We start from the raw sequence: 20,329 nt of genomic DNA on the forward strand, positions 1-20,329 counted from the left end.
GGGGAGGAAAGACGGACTTCTAGAGGGGGAGGAAAGACGGACTTCCAGAGGGAGGGGAGGAAAGACGGACTTCTAGAGGGAGGGGGAGGAAAGATGGACTTCTAGGGGGAGGAAAGACGGACTTCTAGAGGGAGGGGGAGGAAAGACAGACTTCTAGGGGGTGGAAAGACGGACTTCCAGAGGGAGGGGAGGAAAGAAGTGGGAAGCGTTTGGCTGTGCTGTCTGACATTAAGGGTTATCCCAATACACCGACTTGTGAGACGGGGAAAGTGTGGAGCCGTTACCTGTGATTGATGGTTCTGGTGAGGGGGGGGGGGTGAAATGGGGTAAAGATGATTCAGTTTTCTCCAGGTTGATCTTTAGGAAGCGGGAGGTGAAGGTGGAGATAACTGTTAGGGTATGTTCACACGCAGAGGTTTCAGATGTAATTCAGGCGTTTTACGCTTCAAATTACGCCTGAAAAAACGCCCCTAATACGCCTAAAAACATCTGCCCATTGCTTTCAATGGGAATTACGATGTTCTGTTCCCACGAGCCTTTATTTTACGCGTTGCTGTCAAAATACGGCGCGTAAAATGACGGCTCGTCAAAAGAAGTGCAGGACGCTTCTTGGGACGTTTTTGGAGGCGTTTTTCATTGACTCCATTGAAAAACGGCCGTAAAAAACTGAGCGAAAAACGCGAGTTGTTAAAAGAAACATCTGAAAATCAGGAGCTGTTTGAGCCTGAAAAAACGTCCGTATTATCAGACGTTTTTATCTAAGCATGAGAACATGCCCTAAGGGTCTGTTCACATTCCAACTCAAAAACATCTGAAAATACGGAGCTTCAAGGGAAAACCGCTCCTGATTTTCAGACGTTTTTTAAGCCACTCGCGATTTTTTACGGCCGTTTTTGGAGCGGTTTTCTATATAGTCTATGAAAAAGATCCCAAGAAGTGACCTGCACTTCATGATGAGGGCATATGTACTGGCATTTATGTCTGTACGAGGGGGAGGAAAGACGGACTTCTAGAGGGAGGGGAGGAAAGGCGGACTTCTAGAGGGAGGGGAGGAAAGGCGGACTTCTAGAGGGGGAGGAAAGGCGGACTTCTAGAGGGAGGGGAGGAAAGACGGACTTCTAGAGGGGGGGAGGAAAGACGGACTTCTAGAGGGAGGGAGGGGAGGAAAGACGGACTTCTAGAGGGAGGGGGAGGAAAGACGGACTTCCAGAGGGAGGGGAGGAAAGGCGGACTTCCAGAGGGAGGGGAGGAAAGACGTGACTTCTAGAGGGAGGGGAGGAAAGACGGACTTCTAGAGGAAGGGGAGGAAAGACGGACTTCTAGAGGAAGGGGAGGAAAGACGGACTTCTAGAGGAAGGGGAGGAAAGACGGACTTCTAGAGGGGGGGAGGAAAGACGGACTTCTAGAGGGGGAGGAAAGACGGACTTCTAGAGGGAGGGGAGGAAAGGCGGACTTCCAGAGGGAGGGGAGGAAAGACGTGACTTCTAGAGGGGGAGGAAAGACGGACTTCTAGAGGGAGTGGGAGGAAAGACGGACTTCTAGAGGGAGTGGGAGGAAAGACGGACTTCTAGAGGGAGTGGGAGGAAAGACGGACTTCTAGAGGGGGAGCAAAGACGGACTTCTAGAGGGAGGGGGAGGAAAGACGGACTTCTAGAGGGAGGGGAGGAAAGACGTAACTTCCAGAGGGAGGGAGGAAAGACTGACTTCTAGAGGGAGGGGGAGGAAAGACTGACTTCTAGAGGGAGGAGGAGGAAAGACTGACTTCTAGAGGGGGAGGAAAGACGGACTTCCAGAGGGAGGGGGAGGAAAGACGGACTTCTAGGGGGAGGAAAGACGGACTTCTAGAGGGAGGGGATTGAAAGACGGACTTCTAGAGGGAGGGGGAGGAAAGACGGACTTCCAGAGGGAGGGGGAGGAAAGATGGACTTCCAGAGGGAGGGGGAGGAAAGACGGACTTCTAGTGGGAGGGGGAGGAAAGACGGACTTCTAGAGGGAGGGGGAGGAAAGACGGACTTCTAGAGGGAGGGGGAGGAAAGACGGACTTCTAGAGGGGGAGGAAAGACGGACTTCCAGAGGGAGGGGAGGAAAGACGGACTTCTAGAGGGAGGGGGAGGAAAGATGGACTTCTAGGGGGAGGAAAGACGGACTTCTAGAGGGAGGGGGAGGAAAGACAGACTTCTAGGGGGTGGAAAGACGGACTTCCAGAGGGAGGGGAGGAAAGAAGTGGGAAGCGTTTGGCTGTGCTGTCTGACATTAAGGGTTATCCCAATACACCGACTTGTGAGACGGGGAAAGTGTGGAGCCGTTACCTGTGATTGATGGTTCTGGTGAGGGGGGGGGGGTGAAATGGGGTAAAGATGATTCAGTTTTCTCCAGGTTGATCTTTAGGAAGCGGGAGGTGAAGGTGGAGATAACTGTTAGGGTATGTTCACACGCAGAGGTTTCAGATGTAATTCAGGCGTTTTACGCTTCAAATTACGCCTGAAAAAACGCCCCTAATACGCCTAAAAACATCTGCCCATTGCTTTCAATGGGAATTACGATGTTCTGTTCCCACGAGCCTTTATTTTACGCGTTGCTGTCAAAATACGGCGCGTAAAATGACGGCTCGTCAAAAGAAGTGCAGGACGCTTCTTGGGACGTTTTTGGAGGCGTTTTTCATTGACTCCATTGAAAAACGGCCGTAAAAAACTGAGCGAAAAACGCGAGTTGTTAAAAGAAACATCTGAAAATCAGGAGCTGTTTGAGCCTGAAAAAACGTCCGTATTATCAGACGTTTTTATCTAAGCATGAGAACATGCCCTAAGGGTCTGTTCACATTCCAACTCAAAAACATCTGAAAATACGGAGCTTCAAGGGAAAACCGCTCCTGATTTTCAGACGTTTTTTAAGCCACTCGCGATTTTTTACGGCCGTTTTTGGAACGGTTTTCTATATAGTCTATGAAAAAGATCCCAAGAAGTGACCTGCACTTCATTTTCGTGGCCGTTTTTTCAAAACGGCCACTTAAAAAATTTGCCTGTAGGACCAAAACGCCGTTTTTCCCATTGAAATCAATGGGCAGATGTTTGGAGGCGTTCTGCTTCCGATTTTTTTGGGCATTTACGGCCCGAAAAACGTTCGAAAATAGGCCGTTTGTACATACCCTTAGACACTCTAGATAGCAGGGCGGTAACATTAAGAGCAGAGAGGTAAATTACTTAAGGTTTAGATGGAGAAGAGTAAGGGTCTCAGGACACTGAGACCCTTGAGGGACAATAACAGAGGGTGGGACAAGGAGGAGGTGGTGTGTGAGTGGGAGATACTAAGTCTTTGGTTGGTAAGGTATGAGGAGATCCAGGAGAGCGCCATGTCTGTGATGTCAAGGGACTAGAGAATTTGAATCAGGGTGGTGTGGTCTACTGTGTCGTAGGTGGTGGACAGGTCTAGAAGGAGCAGCAGCATAGAATAATGTAGAAGCAGAGGACAGGTCTAGAAGGAGGAGCACAGAGTAATGTAGAAGCAGGGGACAGGTCTAGAAGGAGCAGCATAGAGTAATGTAGAAGGCAGAGGACAGGTCTAGAAGGAGGAGCACAGAGTAATGTAGAAGCAGGGGATGAGACTAGAAGGTGGTGGACAGGTCTAGAAGGAGGACGACGACAGGGTAATGTAGAAGGAGGAGCACAGAGTAATGTAGAAGCAGAGGACAGGTCTACAAGGAGGAGTACAGAGTAATGTAGAAGCAGAGGATGAGACTAGAAGTTGGTGGACAGGCCTAGAAGGAGGAGCACAGAGTAATGTAGAAGCAGGGAACAGGTCTAGAAGGAGGAGCACAGAGAAATGTAGAAAGCGTAGGACAGGTCTAGAAGGAGGAGCACAGAGTAATGTAGAAGCAGGGGATGAGACTAGAAGGTGGTGGACAGGTCTAGAAGGAGGAGCACAGAGTAATGTAGAAGCAGAGGACAGGTCTAGAGGGAGGAGCACAGAGTAATGTAGAAGCAGAGGACAGGTCTAGAAGGAGGAGCACAGTAATGTAGAAGCAGAGGACCGGTCTAGGAGGAGAAGCACAGAGTAATGTAGAAGCAGAGCACAGGTCTAGGAGGAGGAGCAAAAAGTAATGTAGAAGGCAGAGGACAGGTCTAGAAGGAGGAGCACAGAGTAATGTAGAAGCAGAGGATGAGACTAGAAGGTGGTGGACAGGTCTAGAAGGAGGAGGACGACAGGGTAATGTAGAAGGAGGAGCACAGAGTAATGTAGAAGCAGAGGACAGGTCTACAAGGAGGAGTACAGAGTAATGTAGAAGCAGAGGATGAGACTAGAAGTTGGTGGACAGGTCTAGAAGGAGGAGCACAGAGTAATGTAGAAGCAGAGGATGAGACTAGAAGGTGGTGGACAGGTCTAGAAGGAGGAGGACAGGGTAATGTAGAAGCAGAGGACAGGTCTAGAAGGAGGAGCACAGAGTAATGTAGAAGCGGAGGACAGGTCTAGAAGGTGGAGCATAGAGTAATGTAGAAGGCAGAGGACAGGTCTAGAAGGAGGAGCACAGAGTAATGTAGAAGCAGAGGACAGGTCTAGAAGGAGGAGCACAGTAATGTAGAAGCAGAGGACCGGTCTAGGAGGAGAAGCACAGAGTAATGTAGAAGCAGAGCACAGGTCTAGGAGGAGGAGCACAAAGTAATGTAGAAGGCAGAGGACAGGTCTAGAGGGAGGAGCACAGAGTAATGTAGAAGCAGAGGATGAGACTAGAAGGTGGTGGACAGGTCTAGAAGGAGGAGGACGACAGGGTAATGTAGAAGGAGGAGCACAGAGTAATGTAGAAGCAGAGGACAGGTCTACAAGGAGGAGTACAGAGTAATGTAGAAGCAGAGGATGAGACTAGAAGTTGGTGGACAGGTCTAGAAGGAGGAGCACAGAGTAATGTAGAAGCAGAGGGCAGGTCTAGAAGGAGGAACACCGAGTAATGTAGAAGCAGAGGACAGGTCTAAAGGAGGAGCACAGAGTAATGTAGAAGCAGGGGACAGGTCTAGAAGGAGGAGCACAGAGTAATGTAGAAGCAGGGGACAGGTCTAGAAGGAGGAGGACAGAGTAATGTAGAAGGCAGAGGACAGGTCTAGAAGGAGGAGCACAGAGTAATGTAGAAGCAGAGGACATGTCTAGGAGGAGCACAGAGTAATGTAGAAGCATGGGACAGGTCTAGAAGGAGGAGGACAGAGTAATGTAGAAGGCAGAGGACAAGTCTAGAAGGAGGAGCACAGAGTAATGTAGAAGCAGAGGACAGGTCTAGAAGGTGGAGCACAGTAATGTAGAAGCAGAGGACCGGTCTAGGAGGAGAAGCCCAGAGTAATGTAGAAGCAGAGCACAGGTCTAGGAGGAGCAGCACAAAGTAATGTAGAAGGCAGAGGACAGGTCTAGAAGGTGGAGCATAAAATATTGTAGAAGGCAGAGGACAGGTCTAGAAGGAGGAGCACAGACTAATGTAGAAGGCAGAGGACAGGTCTAGAAGGAGGAGCACAGAGTAATGTAGAAGCAGAGGACAGGTCTAGAAGGTGGAGCAAAGTAATGTAGAAGCAGAGGACCGGTCTAGGAGGAGAAGCCCAGAGTAATGTAGAAGCAGAGCACAGGTCTAGAAGGAGGAGCACAGTAATGTAGAAGCAGAGGACCGGTCTAGGAGGAGAAGCACAGAATAATGTAGAAGCAGAGCACAGGTCTAGGAGGAGGAGCACAAAGTAATGTAGAAGGCAGAGAACAGGTCTAGAAGGAGGAGCACAGAGTAATGTAGAAGCAGAGGATGAGACTAGAAGGTGGTGGACAGGTCTAGAAGGAGGAGGACGACAGGGTAATGTAGAAGGAGGAGCACAGAGTAATGTAGAAGCAGAGGGCAGGTCTAGAAGGAGGAATACCGAGTAATGTAGAAGCAGAGGACAGGTCTAAAGGAGGAGCACAGAGTAATGTAGAAGCAGGGAACAGGTCTAGAAGGAGGAGCACAGAGTAATGTAGAAAGCGTAGGACAGGTCTAGAAGGAGGAGCACAGAGTAATGTAGAAGCAGGGGACAGGTCTAGAAGGAGAAGCACAGAGTAATGTTAAGCAGGGGACAGGTCTAGAAGGAGGAGCACAGAGTAATGTAGAAGCAGAGGACATGTCTAGGAGGAGCACAGAGTAATGAAGAAGCATGGGACAGGTCTAGAAGGAGGAGGACAGAGTAATGTAGAAGCAGAGGACAGGTCTAGAAGGAGGAGCACAGTGTAATGTAGAAGCAGAGGACAGGTCTAGAAGGAGGAGCACAGAGTAATGTAGAAGTAGAGGACAGGTCTAGGAGGAGGAGCACAGAGTAATGTAGCAGGGGACAGGTCTAGAAGGTGCTGGACAAGTCTAGAAGGAGGAGCACAGAGTAATGTAGAAGGCAGAGGACAGGTCTAGAAGGAGGAGCACAGAGTAATGTACAAGCAAAGGACAGGTCTAGAAGGAGGAGCACAGTGTAATGTAGAAGCAGAGGACAGGTCTAGAAGGAGGAGCACAGAGTAATGTAGAAGCAGAGGACAGGTCTTGAAGGAGGAGCACAGAGTAATGTAGAAGGCGGAGGACAGGTCTAGAAGGAGGAGCACAGAGTAATGTAGAAGCAGAGGACAGGTCTAGAAGGAGGAGCACAGTGTAATGTAGAAGCAGAGGACAGGTCTAGAAGGAGGAGCACAGAGTAATGTAGAAGTAGAGGACAGGTCTAGGAGGAGGAGCACAGAGTAATGTAGCAGGGGACAGGTCTAGAAGGTGCTGGACAAGTCTAGAAGGAGGAGCACAGAGTAATGTAGAAGCAGAGGACAGGTCTAGAAGGAGGAGCACAGAGTAATGTAGAAGCAGAGGACAGGTCTAGAAGGAGGAGCACAGAGTAACGTAGAAGCAGAGGACAGGTCTAGAAGGAGGAGCATAGAGTAATGTGGAAGCAGAGGACAGGTCTAGAAAGAGGAGCACAGAGTAATGTAGAAGCAGAGGATGAGACTAGAAGGTGGTGGACAGGTCTAGAAGGAGGAGGTCAGGGTAATGTAGAAGGCAGAGGACAGGTCTAGAAGGAGGAGCACAGAGTAATGTAGAAGGCAGAGGACAGGTCTAGAAGGCGGAGCACAGTGTAATGTAGAAGCAGAGGACAGGTCTAGAAGGAGGAGCACAGTGTAATGTAGAAGCAGAGGACAGGTCTAGAAGGAGGAGCACAGAGTAATGTAGAAGCAGAGGACAGGACTAGAAGGAGGAGCACAGAGTAATGTAGAAGGCAGAGGACAGGTCTAGAAGGAGGAGCACAGAGTAATGTAGAAGGCAGAGGACAGGTCTAGAAGGAGGAGCACAGAGTAATGTAGAAGCAGAGGACAGGTCTAGAAGGAGGAGCACAGTGTAATGTAGAAGCAGAGGACAGGTCTAGAAGGAGGAGCACAGAGTAATGTAGAAGTAGAGGACAGGTCTAGGAGGAGGAGCACAGAGTAATGTAGTAGCAGCGGACAGGTCTAGAAGGTGCTGGACAAGTCTAGAAGGAGGAGCACAGAGTAATGTAGAAGCAGAGGACAGGTCTAGAAGGAGAAGCAGAGAGTAATGTAGATGCAGAGGACCGGTCTAGAAGGAGGATCATAGAGTAATGTAGAAGCAAAGGACAGGTCTAGAAGGAGGAGCACAGAGTAATGTAGTAGCAGGGGACAGGTCTAGAAGGAGGAGCACAAAGTAATGTAGAAGCAGAGGACAGGTCTAGAAGGAGGAGCACAGAGTAATGTAGAGGACAGGACTAGAAGGAGGAGCACAGAGTAATGTAGAAGGCAGAGGACATGTCTAGAAGGAGGAGCACAGAGTAATGTAGAAGGCAGAGGACAGGTCTAGAAGGAGGAGCACAGAGTAATGTAGAAGCAGAGGACAGGTCTAGAAGGAGGAGCACAGTGTAATGTAGAAGCAGAGGACAGGTCTAGAAGGAGGAGCACAGAGTAATGTAGAAGTAGAGGACAGGTCTAGGAGGAGGAGCACAGAGTAATGTAGTAGCAGGGGACAGGTCTAGAAGGTGCTGGACAAGTCTAGAAGGAGGAGCACAGAGTAATGTAGAAGCAGAGGACAGGTCTAGAAGGAGAAGCAGAGAGTAATGTAGATGCAGAGGACCGGTCTAGAAGGAGGAGCATAGAGTAATGTAGAAGCAAAGGACAGGTCTAGAAGGAGGAGCACAGAGTAATGTAGTAGCAGGGGACAGGTCTAGAAGGAGGAGCACAAAGTAATGTAGAAGCAGAGGACAGGTCTAGAAGGAGGAGCACAGAGTAATGTAGAAGTAGAGGACAGGTCTAGAAGGAGGAGCACAGAGTAATGTAGAAGCAGAGGACAGGTCTCGAAGGAGGAGCACAGTAATGTAGAAGCAGAGGACAGGTCTAGAAAGAGGAGCACAGAGTAATGTAGAAGCAGAGGATGAGACTAGAAGGTGGTGGACAGGTCTAGAAGGAGGAGGTCAGGGTAATGTACAAGCAGGGGAGAGGTCTAGAAGGAGGAGCACAGAGTAATGTAGAAGCAGAGGACAGGTCTAGAAGGAGGAGCACAGTAATGTAAAAGCAGAGAACAGGTCTAGAAGGAGGAGCATAGAGTAATGTATAAGCGGAGGACAGGTCTCGGAGGAGCACAGTAATGTAGAAGCAGAGGAACGGTCTAGAAAGAGGATCACAGAGTACTGTAGAAGCAGAGCATGAGACTAGAAGGTGGTGGGCAGGTCTAGAAGGAGGAGATCAGGGTAATGTACAAGCAGGGGAGAGGTCTAGAAGGAGGAGCACAGAGTAATGTAGAAAGCGGAGGACAGGTCTAGAAGGAGGAGCACAGAGTAATGTAGAAGCGGGACAGGTCTAGAAGGAGGAGGACAGAGTAATGTAGAAGCAGAGGACAGGTCTAGAAGGAGGAGCACAGAGTAATGTAGAAGGCAGAGGACAGGTCTAGAAGGAGGAGCACAGAGTAATGTAGAAGCAGAGGACAGGTCTAGAAGGAGGAGCGCAGTAATGTAGAAGCAGAGGACCGGTCTAGGAGGAGAAGCACAGAGTAATGTAGAAGCAGAGCACAGGTCTAGGAGGAGGAGCACAAAGTAATGTAGAAGGCAGAGGACAGGTCTAGAAGGAGGAGCACAGAGTAATGTAGAAGGCAGAGGACAGGTCTAGAAGGAAGAGCACAGAGTAATGTAGAAGCAGAGGATGAGACTAGAAGGTGGTGGACAGGTCTAGAAGGAGGAGGACAGGGTAATGTAGAAGCAGAGGACAGGTCTAGAAGCAGGAGCACAGAGTAATGTAGAAGCAGAGGACAGGTCTCGAAGGAGGAGCACAGTAATGTAGAAGCAGAGGACAGGTCTAGGAGGAGGAGCACAGAGTAATGTAGCAGGGGACATTTCTAGAAGGTGCTGGACAAGTCTAGAAGGAGGAGCACAGAGTAATGTAGAAGCAGAGGACAGGTCTAGAAGGAGGAGCGCAGTAATGTAGAAGCAGAGGACCGGTCTAGGAGGAGAAGCACAGAGTAATGTAGAAGCAGAGCACAGGTCTAGGAGGAGGAGCACAAAGTAATGTAGAAGGCAGAGGACAGGTCTAGAAGGAGGAGCACAGAGTAATGTAGAAGGCAGAGGACAGGTCTAGAAGGAAGAGCACAGAGTAATGTAGAAGCAGAGGATGAGACTAGAAGGTGGTGGACAGGTCTAGAAGGAGGAGGACAGGGTAATGTAGAAGCAGAGGACAGGTCTAGAAGCAGGAGCACAGAGTAATGTAGAAGCAGAGGACAGGTCTAGAAGCAGGAGCACAGAGTAATGTAGAAGCAGAGGACAGGTCTCGAAGGAGGAGCACAGTAATGTAGAAGCAGAGGACAGGTCTAGGAGGAGGAGCACAGAGTAATGTAGCAGGGGACATTTCTAGAAGGTGCTGGACAAGTCTAGAAGGAGGAGCACAGAGTAATGTAGAAGGCAGAGGACAGGTCTAGAAGGAGGAGCACAGTGTAATGTAGAAGCAGAGGATAGGTCTAGAAGGAGGAGCACAGAGTAATGTAGAAGCAGAGGACAGGTCTAAAAGGAGGAGCACAGAGTAATGTAGAAGCAGAGAACAGGTCTAGAAGGAGGAGCACAGTAATGTAGAAGCAGAGGACAGGTCTAGAAAGAACAGCACAGAGTAATGTAGAAGCAGAGGACAGGTCTAGAAGGAGGAGCACAGAGTAATGTAGAAGCAGAGGACAGGTCTAGAAGGAGGAGCACAGAGTAACGTAGAAGCAGAGAACAGGTCTAGAAGGAGGAGCATAGAGTAATGTGGAAGCAGAGGACAGGTCTAGAAAGAGGAGCACAGAGTAATGTAGAAGCAGAGGATGAGACTAGAAGGTGGTGGACAGGTCTAGAAGAAGGAGGTCAGGGTAATGTACAAGCAGGGGAGAGGTCTAGAAGGAGGAGCACAGAGTAATGTAGAAGCAGAGGATGAGACTAGAAGGTGGTGGACAGGTCTAGAAGAAGGAGGTCAGGGTAATGTAGAAGGCAGAGGACAGGTCTAGAAGGAGGAGCACAGTGTAATGTAGAAGCAGAGGACAGGTCTAGAAGGAGGAGCACAGTGTAATGTAGAAGCAGAGGACAGGTCTAGAAGGAGGAGCACAGAGTAATGTAGAAGCAGAGGACAGGACTAGAAGGAGGAGCACAGAGTAATGTAGAAGGCAGAGGACAGGTCTAGAAGGAGGAGCACAGAGTAATGTAGAAGGCAGAGGACAGGTCTAGAAGGAGGAGCACAGTGTAATGTAGAAGCAGAGGACAGGTCTAGAAGGAGGAACACAGTGTAATGTAGAAGCAGAGGATAGGTCTAGAAGGAGGAGCACAGTGTAATGTAGAAGCAGAGGACAGGTCTAGAAGGAGGAGCACAGAGTAATGTAGAAGCAGAGGACAGGTCTAGAAGGAGGAGCACAGTGTAATGTAGAAGCAGAGGACAGGTCTAGAAGGAGGAGCACAGAGTAATGTAGAAGTAGAGGACAGGTCTAGGAGGAGGAGCACAGAGTAATGTAGTAGCAGGGGACAGGTCTAGAAGGTGCTGGACAAGTCTAGAAGGAGGAGCACAGAGTAATGTAGAAGCAGAGGACATGTCTAGAAGGAGAAGCAGAGAGTAATGTAGATGCAGAGGACCGGTCTAGAAGGAGGAGCATAGAGTAATGTAGACGCAAAGGACAGGTCTAGAAGGAGGAGCACAGAGTAATGTAGTAGCAGGGGACAGGTCTAGAAGGAGGAGCACAAAGTAATGTAGAAGCAGAGGACAGGTCTAGAAGGAGGAGCACAGAGTAATGTAGAAGTAGAGGACAGGTCTAGAAGGAGGAGCACAGAGTAATGTAGAAGCAGAGGACAGGTCTCGAAGGAGGAGCACAGTAATGTAGAAGCAGAGGACAGGTCTAGAAAGAGGAGCACAGAGTAATGTAGAAGCAGAGGATGAGACTAGAAGGTGGTGGACAGGTCTAGAAGGAGGAGGTCAGGGTAATGTACAAGCAGGGGAGAGGTCTAGAAGGAGGAGCACAGAGTAATGTAGAAGGCAGAGGACAGGTCTAGAAGGAGGAGCACAGAGTAATGTAGAAGCAGAGGACAGGTCTAGAAGGAGGAGCACAGTAATGTAAAAGCAGAGAACAGGTCTAGAAGGAGGAGCATAGAGTAATGTATAAGTGGAGGACAGGTCTCGGAGGAGCACAGTAATGTAGAAGCAGAGGAACGGTCTAGAAAGAGGATCACAGAGTACTGTAGACGCAGAGGATGAGACTAGAAGGTGGTGGGCAGGTCTAGAAGGAGGAGGTCAGGGTAATGTAGTAGCAGGGGACAGGTCTAGAAGGAGGAGCACAAAGTAATGTAGAAGCAGAGGACAGGTCTAGAAGGAGGAGCACAGAGTAATGTAGAAGCAGGGGGCAGGTCTAGAAGGAGGAGGACAGAGTAATGTAGAAGCAGAGGACAGGTCTAGAAGGAGGAGCACAGAGTAATGTAGAAGGCAGAGGACAGGTCTAGAAGGAGGAGCACAGAGTAATGTAGAAGCAGAGGACTGGTCTAGAAGGAGGAGCGCAGTAATGTAGAAGCAGAGGACCGGTCTAGGAGGAGAAGCACAGAGTAATGTAGAAGCAGAGCACAGGTCTAGGAGGAGGAGCACAAAGTAATGTAGAAGGCAGAGGACAGGTCTAGAAGGAGGAGCACAGAGTAATGTAGAAGGCAGAGGACAGGTCTAGAAGGAAGAGCACAGAGTAATGTAGAAGCAGAGGATGAGACTAGAAGGTGGTGGACAGGTCTAGAAGGAGGAGGACAGGGTAATGTAGAAGCAGAGGACAGGTCTAGAAGGAGGAGCACAGAGTAATGTAGAAGCAGAGGACAGGTCTAGAAGGAGGAGCACAGTAATGTAGAAGCAGAGGACAGGTCTAGAAAGAGGAGCACAGAGTAATGTAGAAGCAGAGGATGAGACTAGAAGGTGGTGGACAGGTCTAGAAGGAGGAGGTCAGGGTAATGTACAAGCAGGGGAGAGGTCTAGAAGGAGGAGCACAGTGTAATGTAGAAGCAGAGGACAGGTCTAGAAGGAGGAGCACAGAGTAATGTAGAAGCAGAGGACAGGTCTTGAAGGAGGAGCACAGAGTAATGTAGAAGGCAGAGGACAGGTCTAGTAGGAGGAGCACAGAGTAATGTAGAAGGCAGAGGACAGGTCTAGAAGGAGGAGCACAGAGTAATGTAGAAGGCAGAGGACAGGTCTAGAAGGAGGAGCACAGAGTAATGTAGAAGCAGAGGACAGGTCTAGAAGGAGGAGCACAGTGTAATGTAGAAGCAGAGGACAGGTCTAGAAGGAGGAGCACAGTGTAATGTAGATGCAGAGGACAGGTCTAGAAGGAGAAGCACAGAGTAATGTAGAAGTAGAGGACAGGTCTAGGAGGAGGAGCACAGAGTAATGTAGTAGCAGGGGACAGGTCTAGAAGGTGCTGGACAAGTCTAGAAGGAGGAGCACAGAGTAATGTAGAAGCAGAGGACAGGTCTAGAAGGAGGAGCACAGAGTAATGTAGAAGCAGAGAACAGGTCTAGAAGGAGGAGCACAGTAATGTAGAAGCAGAGGACAGGTCTAGAAAGAACAGCACAGAGTAATGTAGAAGCAGAGGACAGGTCTAGAAGGAGGAGCACAGAGTAATGTAGAAGCAGAGGACAGGTCTAGAAGGAGGAGCACAGAGTAACGTAGAAGCAGAGAACAGGTCTAGAAGGAGGAGCATAGAGTAATGTGGAAGCAGAGGACCGGTCTAGAAAGAGGAGCACAGAGTAATGTAGCAGCAGAGGATGAGACTAGAAGGTGGTGGACAGGTCTAGAAGGAGGAGGTCAGGGTAATGTACAAGCAGGGGAGAGGTCTAGAAGGAGGAGCACAGAGTAATGTAGAAGGCAGAGGACAGGTCTAGAAGGAGGAGCACAGAGTAATGTAGAAGCAGAGGACAGGTCTAGAAGGAGGAGCACAGTGTAATGTAGAAGCAGAGGACAGGTCTAGAAGGAGGAGCTCAGAGTAATGTAGAAGCAGAGGACAGGACTAGAAGGAGGAGCACAGAGTAATGTACAAGGCAGAGGACAGGTCTAGAAGGAGGAGCACAGAGTAATATAGAAGGCAGAGGACAGGTCTAGAAGGAGGAGCACAGAGTAATGTAGAAGCAGAGGACAGGTCTAGAAGGAGGAGCACAGTGTAATGTAGAAGCAGAGGACAGGTCTAGAAGGAGGAGCACAGTGTAATGTAGAAGCAGAGGACAGGTCTAGAAGGAGGAGCACAGAGTAATGTAGTAGCAGGGGACAGGTCTAGAAGAAGCACAGAGTAATGTAGAAGCAGAGGACAGGTCTAGAAGGAGGAGCACAGTGTAATGTAGAAGCAGAGGACAGGTCTAGAAGGAGGAGCATAGAGTAATGTAGAAGTAGAGGACAAGTCTAGGAGGAGGAGCACAGAGTAATGTAGTAGCAGGGGACAGGTCTAGAAGGTGCTGGACAAGTCTAGAAGGAGGAGCACAGAGTAATGTAGAAGCAGAGGACAGGTCTAGAAGGAGGAGCACAGAGTAATGTAGAAGCAGAGAACAGGTCTAGAAAGAGGGGCACAGAGTAATGTAGAAGCAGAGGATGAGACTAGAAGGTGGTGGACAGGTCTAGAAGGAGGAGGTCAGGGTAATGTACAAGCAGGGGAGAGGTCTAGAAGGAGGAGCACAGAGTAATGTAGAAGGCAGAGGACAGGTCTAGAAGGAGGAGCACAGAGTAATGTAGAAGCAGAGGACAGGTCTAGAAGGAGGAGCACAGTGTAATGTAGAAGCAGAGGACAGGACTAGGAGGAGCACAGAGTAATGTAGAAGGCAGAGGACAGGTCTAGAAGGAGGAGCACAGAGTAATGTAGAAGGCAGAGGACAGGTCTAGAAGGAGGAGCACAGAGTAATGTAGAAGCAGAGGACAGGTCTAGAAGGAGGAGCACAGTGTAATGTAGAAGCAGAGGACCGGTCTAGAAGGAGGAGCACAGTGTAATGTAGAAGCAGAGGACAGGTCTAGAAGGAGGAGCACAGAGTAATGTAGTAGCAGGGGACAGGTCTAGAAGGTGCTGGACAAGTCTAGAAGGAGGAGTACAGAGTAATGTAGAAGCAGAGGACAGGTCTAGAAGGAGAAGCAGAGAGTAATGTAGATGCAGAGGACCGGTCTAGAAGGAGGAGCACAGAGTAATGTAGAAGCAGAGGACAGGTCTAGAAGGAGGAGCACAGTGTAATGTAGAAGCAGAGGACAGGTCTAGAAGGAGGAGCACAGAGTAATGTAGAAGCAGAGGACAGGTCTTGAAGGAGGAGCACAGAGTAATGTAGAAGGCAGAGGACAGGTCTAGAAGGAGGAGCACAGAGTAATGTAGAAGGCAGAGGACAGGTCTAGAAGGAGGAGCACAGAGTAATGTAGAAGCAGAGGACAAGTCTAGAAGGAGGAGCACAGTGTAATGTAGCAGCAGAGGACAGGTCTAGAAGGAGGAGCACAGTGTAATGTAGAAGCAGAGGACAGGTCTAGAAGGAGGAGCACAGAGTAATGTAGAAGCAGAGGACAAGTCTAGAAGGAGGAGCACAGTGTAATGTAGCAGCAGAGGACAGGTCTAGAAGGAGGAGCACAGTGTAATGTAGAAGCAGAGGACAGGTCTAGAAGGAGGAGCACAGAGTAATGTAGTAGCAGGGGACAGGTCTAGAAGGTGCTGGACAAGTCTAGAAGGAGGAGCACAGAGTAATGTAGAAGCAGAGGACAGGTCTAGAAGGAGGAGCACAGAGTAATGTAGAAGCAGAGGACAGGTCTAGAAGGAGAAGCAGAGAGTAATGTAGATGCAGAGGACCGGTCTAGAAGGAGGAGCATAGAGTAATGTAGAAGCAGAGGACAGGTCTAGAAGGAGGAGCACAGAGTAATGTAGAAGGCAGAGGACAGGTCTAGAAGGAGGAGCACAGAGTAATGTAGTAGCAGGGGACAGGTCTAGAAGGTGGTGGACAGGTCTAGAAGGAGGAGCATAGAGTAATGTAGAAGCAGAGGACAAGTCTAGAAGGAGGAGCACAGTGTAATGTAGAAGCAGAGGACAGGTCTAGAAGGAGGAGCACAGAGTAATGTAGAAGCAGAGGATGAGACTAGAAGGTGGTGGACAGGTCTAGAAGGAGGAGGTCAGGGTAATGTACAAGCAGGGGAGAGGTCTAGAAGGAGGAGCACAGAGTAATGTAGAAGGCAGAGGACAGGTCTAGAAGGAGGAGCACAGAGTAATGTAGAAGCAGAGGACAGGTCTAGAAGGAGGAGCACAGTGTAATGTAAAAGCAGAGGACAGGTCTAGGAGGAGGAGCACAGAGTAATGTAGTAGCAGGGGACAGGTCTAGAAGGTGCTGGACAAGTCTAGAAGGAGGAGCACAGAGTAATGTAGAAGCAGAGGACAGGTCTAGAAGGAGGAGCACAGAGTAATGTAGAAGCAGAGGACAGGTCTAGAAGGAGAAGCAGAGAGTAATGTAGATGCAGAGGACCGGTCTAGAAGGAGGAGCATAGAGTAATGTAGAAGCAGAGGACAGGTCTAGAAGGAGGAGCACAGAGTAATGTAGAAGGCAGAGGACAGGTCTAGAAGGAGGAGCACAGAGTAATGTAGTAGCAGGGGACAGGTCTAGAAGGTGGTGGACAGGTCTAGAAGGAGGAGCATAGAGTAATGTAGAAGCAGAGGACGGGACTAGAAGGAGGAGCACAAAGTAATGTAGAAGCAGAGGACAGGTCTAGAAGGTGGAGTATAGAGTAATGTAGAAGCAGAGGACAGGTCTAGAAGGAGGAGCACAGTGTAATGTAGAAGCAGAGGACAGGTCTAGAAGGAGGAGCACAGAGTAATGTAGAAGCAGAGGACAAGTCTAGAAGGAGGAGCACAGTGTAATGTAGCAGCAGAGGACAGGTCTAGAAGGAGGAGCACAGTGTAATGTAGAAGCAGAGGACAGGTCTAGAAGGAGGAGCACAGAGTAATGTAGCAGCAGAGGATGAGACTAGAAGGTGGTGGACAGGTCTAGAAGGAGGAGGTCAGGGTAATGTACAAGCAGGGGAGAGGTCTAGAAGGAGGAGCACAGAGTAATGTAGAAGGCAGAGGACAGGTCTAGAAGGAGGAGCACAGAGTAATGTAGAAGCAGAGGACAGGTCTAGAAGGAGGAGCACAGTGTAATGTAGAAGCAGAGGACAGGTCTAGAAGGAGGAGCTCAGAGTAATGTAGAAGCAGAGGACAGGACTAGAAGGAGGAGCACAGAGTAATGTACAAGGCAGAGGACAGGTCTAGAAGGAGGAGCACAGAGTAATATAGAAGGCAGAGGACAGGTCTAGAAGGAGGAGCACAGAGTAATGTAGAAGCAGAGGACAGGTCTAGAAGGAGGAGCACAGTGTAATGTAGAAGCAGAGGACAGGTCTAGAAGGAGGAGCACAGTGTAATGTAGAAGCAGAGGACAGGTCTAGAAGGAGGAGCACAGAGTAATGTAGTAGCAGGGGACAGGTCTAGAAGAAGCACAGAGTAATGTAGAAGCAGAGGACAGGTCTAGAAGGAGGAGCACAGTGTAATGTAGAAGCAGAGGACAGGTCTAGAAGGAGGAGCATAGAGTAATGTAGAAGTAGAGGACAAGTCTAGGAGGAGGAGCACAGAGTAATGTAGTAGCAGGGGACAGGTCTAGAAGGTGCTGGACAAGTCTAGAAGGAGGAGCACAGAGTAATGTAGAAGCAGAGGACAGGTCTAGAAGGAGGAGCACAGAGTAATGTAGAAGCAGAGAACAGGTCTAGAAAGAGGGGCACAGAGTAATGTAGAAGCAGAGGATGAGACTAGAAGGTGGTGGACAGGTCTAGAAGGAGGAGGTCAGGGTAATGTACAAGCAGGGGAGAGGTCTAGAAGGAGGAGCACAGAGTAATGTAGAAGGCAGAGGACAGGTCTAGAAGGAGGAGCACAGAGTAATGTAGAAGCAGAGGACAGGTCTAGAAGGAGGAGCACAGTGTAATGTAGAAGCAGAGGACAGGACTAGGAGGAGCACAGAGTAATGTAGAAGGCAGAGGACAGGTCTAGAAGGAGGAGCACAGAGTAATGTAGAAGGCAGAGGACAGGTCTAGAAGGAGGAGCACAGAGTAATGTAGAAGCAGAGGACAGGTCTAGAAGGAGGAGCACAGTGTAATGTAGAAGCAGAGGACCGGTCTAGAAGGAGGAGCACAGTGTAATGTAGAAGCAGAGGACAGGTCTAGAAGGAGGAGCACAGAGTAATGTAGTAGCAGGGGACAGGTCTAGAAGGTGCTGGACAAGTCTAGAAGGAGGAGTACAGAGTAATGTAGAAGCAGAGGACAGGTCTAGAAGGAGAAGCAGAGAGTAATGTAGATGCAGAGGACCGGTCTAGAAGGAGGAGCACAGAGTAATGTAGAAGCAGAGGACAGGTCTAGAAGGAGGAGCACAGTGTAATGTAGAAGCAGAGGACAGGTCTAGAAGGAGGAGCACAGAGTAATGTAGAAGCAGAGGACAGGTCTTGAAGGAGGAGCACAGAGTAATGTAGAAGGCAGAGGACAGGTCTAGAAGGAGGAGCACAGAGTAATGTAGAAGGCAGAGGACAGGTCTAGAAGGAGGAGCACAGAGTAATGTAGAAGCAGAGGACAAGTCTAGAAGGAGGAGCACAGTGTAATGTAGCAGCAGAGGACAGGTCTAGAAGGAGGAGCACAGTGTAATGTAGAAGCAGAGGACAGGTCTAGAAGGAGGAGCACAGAGTAATGTAGAAGCAGAGGACAAGTCTAGAAGGAGGAGCACAGTGTAATGTAGCAGCAGAGGACAGGTCTAGAAGGAGGAGCACAGTGTAATGTAGAAGCAGAGGACAGGTCTAGAAGGAGGAGCACAGAGTAATGTAGTAGCAGGGGACAGGTCTAGAAGGTGCTGGACAAGTCTAGAAGGAGGAGCACAGAGTAATGTAGAAGCAGAGGACAGGTCTAGAAGGAGGAGCACAGAGTAATGTAGAAGCAGAGGACAGGTCTAGAAGGAGAAGCAGAGAGTAATGTAGATGCAGAGGACCGGTCTAGAAGGAGGAGCATAGAGTAATGTAGAAGCAGAGGACAGGTCTAGAAGGAGGAGCACAGAGTAATGTAGAAGGCAGAGGACAGGTCTAGAAGGAGGAGCACAGAGTAATGTAGTAGCAGGGGACAGGTCTAGAAGGTGGTGGACAGGTCTAGAAGGAGGAGCATAGAGTAATGTAGAAGCAGAGGACAAGTCTAGAAGGAGGAGCACAGTGTAATGTAGAAGCAGAGGACAGGTCTAGAAGGAGGAGCACAGAGTAATGTAGAAGCAGAGGATGAGACTAGAAGGTGGTGGACAGGTCTAGAAGGAGGAGGTCAGGGTAATGTACAAGCAGGGGAGAGGTCTAGAAGGAGGAGCACAGAGTAATGTAGAAGGCAGAGGACAGGTCTAGAAGGAGGAGCACAGAGTAATGTAGAAGCAGAGGACAGGTCTAGAAGGAGGAGCACAGTGTAATGTAAAAGCAGAGGACAGGTCTAGGAGGAGGAGCACAGAGTAATGTAGTAGCAGGGGACAGGTCTAGAAGGTGCTGGACAAGTCTAGAAGGAGGAGCACAGAGTAATGTAGAAGCAGAGGACAGGTCTAGAAGGAGGAGCACAGAGTAATGTAGAAGCAGAGGACAGGTCTAGAAGGAGAAGCAGAGAGTAATGTAGATGCAGAGGACCGGTCTAGAAGGAGGAGCATAGAGTAATGTAGAAGCAGAGGACAGGTCTAGAAGGAGGAGCACAGAGTAATGTAGAAGGCAGAGGACAGGTCTAGAAGGAGGAGCACAGAGTAATGTAGTAGCAGGGGACAGGTCTAGAAGGTGGTGGACAGGTCTAGAAGGAGGAGCATAGAGTAATGTAGAAGCAGAGGACGGGACTAGAAGGAGGAGCACAAAGTAATGTAGAAGCAGAGGACAGGTCTAGAAGGTGGAGTATAGAGTAATGTAGAAGCAGAGGACAGGTCTAGAAGGAGGAGCACAGAATAATGTAGAAGCAGAGGACTGGGCGGCCGTGGCCTCCCGCGCGTGCACACTGGGTGGCTGATTTCCATGAACTGTGTCTCTGAAGGTCCAGGATCTCTGAGGTAACTTCTAATATCTGTAAAGACTTATATTTGGGGGTAATAATTCATAAAGGGCATCTGTCACATTGACCACCAGTCTGTTCCGTTGGCAGCAAATGACATAGCAGGAGGACCTGAGCAGATTGTGTCTCTCCATTCACTACTATAGGAGTTACAGAAAGCTCCTAACAAGGCCACCCAGAGGTGGAGCCGCACATACCAGACATTTCTGGCCTGTCATGGGGAGAAATGTCCGTGTTGGAAATACCCCTTTATTCCATGTGGTGACGGCTCTGAGAAGATGTTTCTCTCAATGATGAATAAGTGAGGTTATGCATGTCACACATGATGGTGTCCCCTGTATGATTTCCATCTTCTCCTTTCTTCATAAAGACGTCTGCAGTACTAGATCCTCCAGTTCCTCCAGTTTTCTCATCTTCTCCTCCACAACGTTCCTTCTCCTGAGTGACCCACCAAGGATGGACAAGGACAGGAATGAGATGAGCAGAAGAATATTAGACTTCACCTTGGAGATCATCTACCTGTTGAGCGGAGAGGTAAAATTTTCTACATTATAGAACAAGTCACACATAGGGAAGGGACAATACATAATAGGAAGTAATAGGAAGAATCCAGTGTCCTGTATAACAGCGTCCAGACCTTCCGAGTGATGTCAAGAAGCCACCAGCAGAAAAGCTGAAGATCAGCCACCAATATGGTCAGTTATGTGTCATGTCACCAATGCAGCAATAGTAATGTTGTAGAGCAATGACAAGGAACCAGGAGGATCAG

General features: G+C 49.2%; 1 protein-coding gene across 3 annotated transcripts in view; it reads left to right on the forward strand.

Moving 5' to 3' along the window:
* The window catches only part of LOC142664662 (uncharacterized), a 429,232-nt gene that overhangs the window by 384,932 nt on the left and 23,971 nt on the right, over positions 1 to 20,329 (forward strand). For all 3 annotated transcript variants that reach the window (XM_075843874.1, XM_075843881.1, XM_075843892.1), the window contains exon 2: positions 19,931 to 20,094. In XM_075843874.1, coding sequence (XP_075699989.1) covers positions 19,931 to 20,094 — 164 coding nt within the window. The remainder of the gene's footprint in view (positions 1 to 19,930; positions 20,095 to 20,329) is intronic.

Source organism: Rhinoderma darwinii, chromosome 1 (genome assembly GCF_050947455.1).
Source record: "Rhinoderma darwinii isolate aRhiDar2 chromosome 1, aRhiDar2.hap1, whole genome shotgun sequence".
Lineage (NCBI taxonomy): Eukaryota > Metazoa > Chordata > Amphibia > Anura > Rhinodermatidae > Rhinoderma > Rhinoderma darwinii.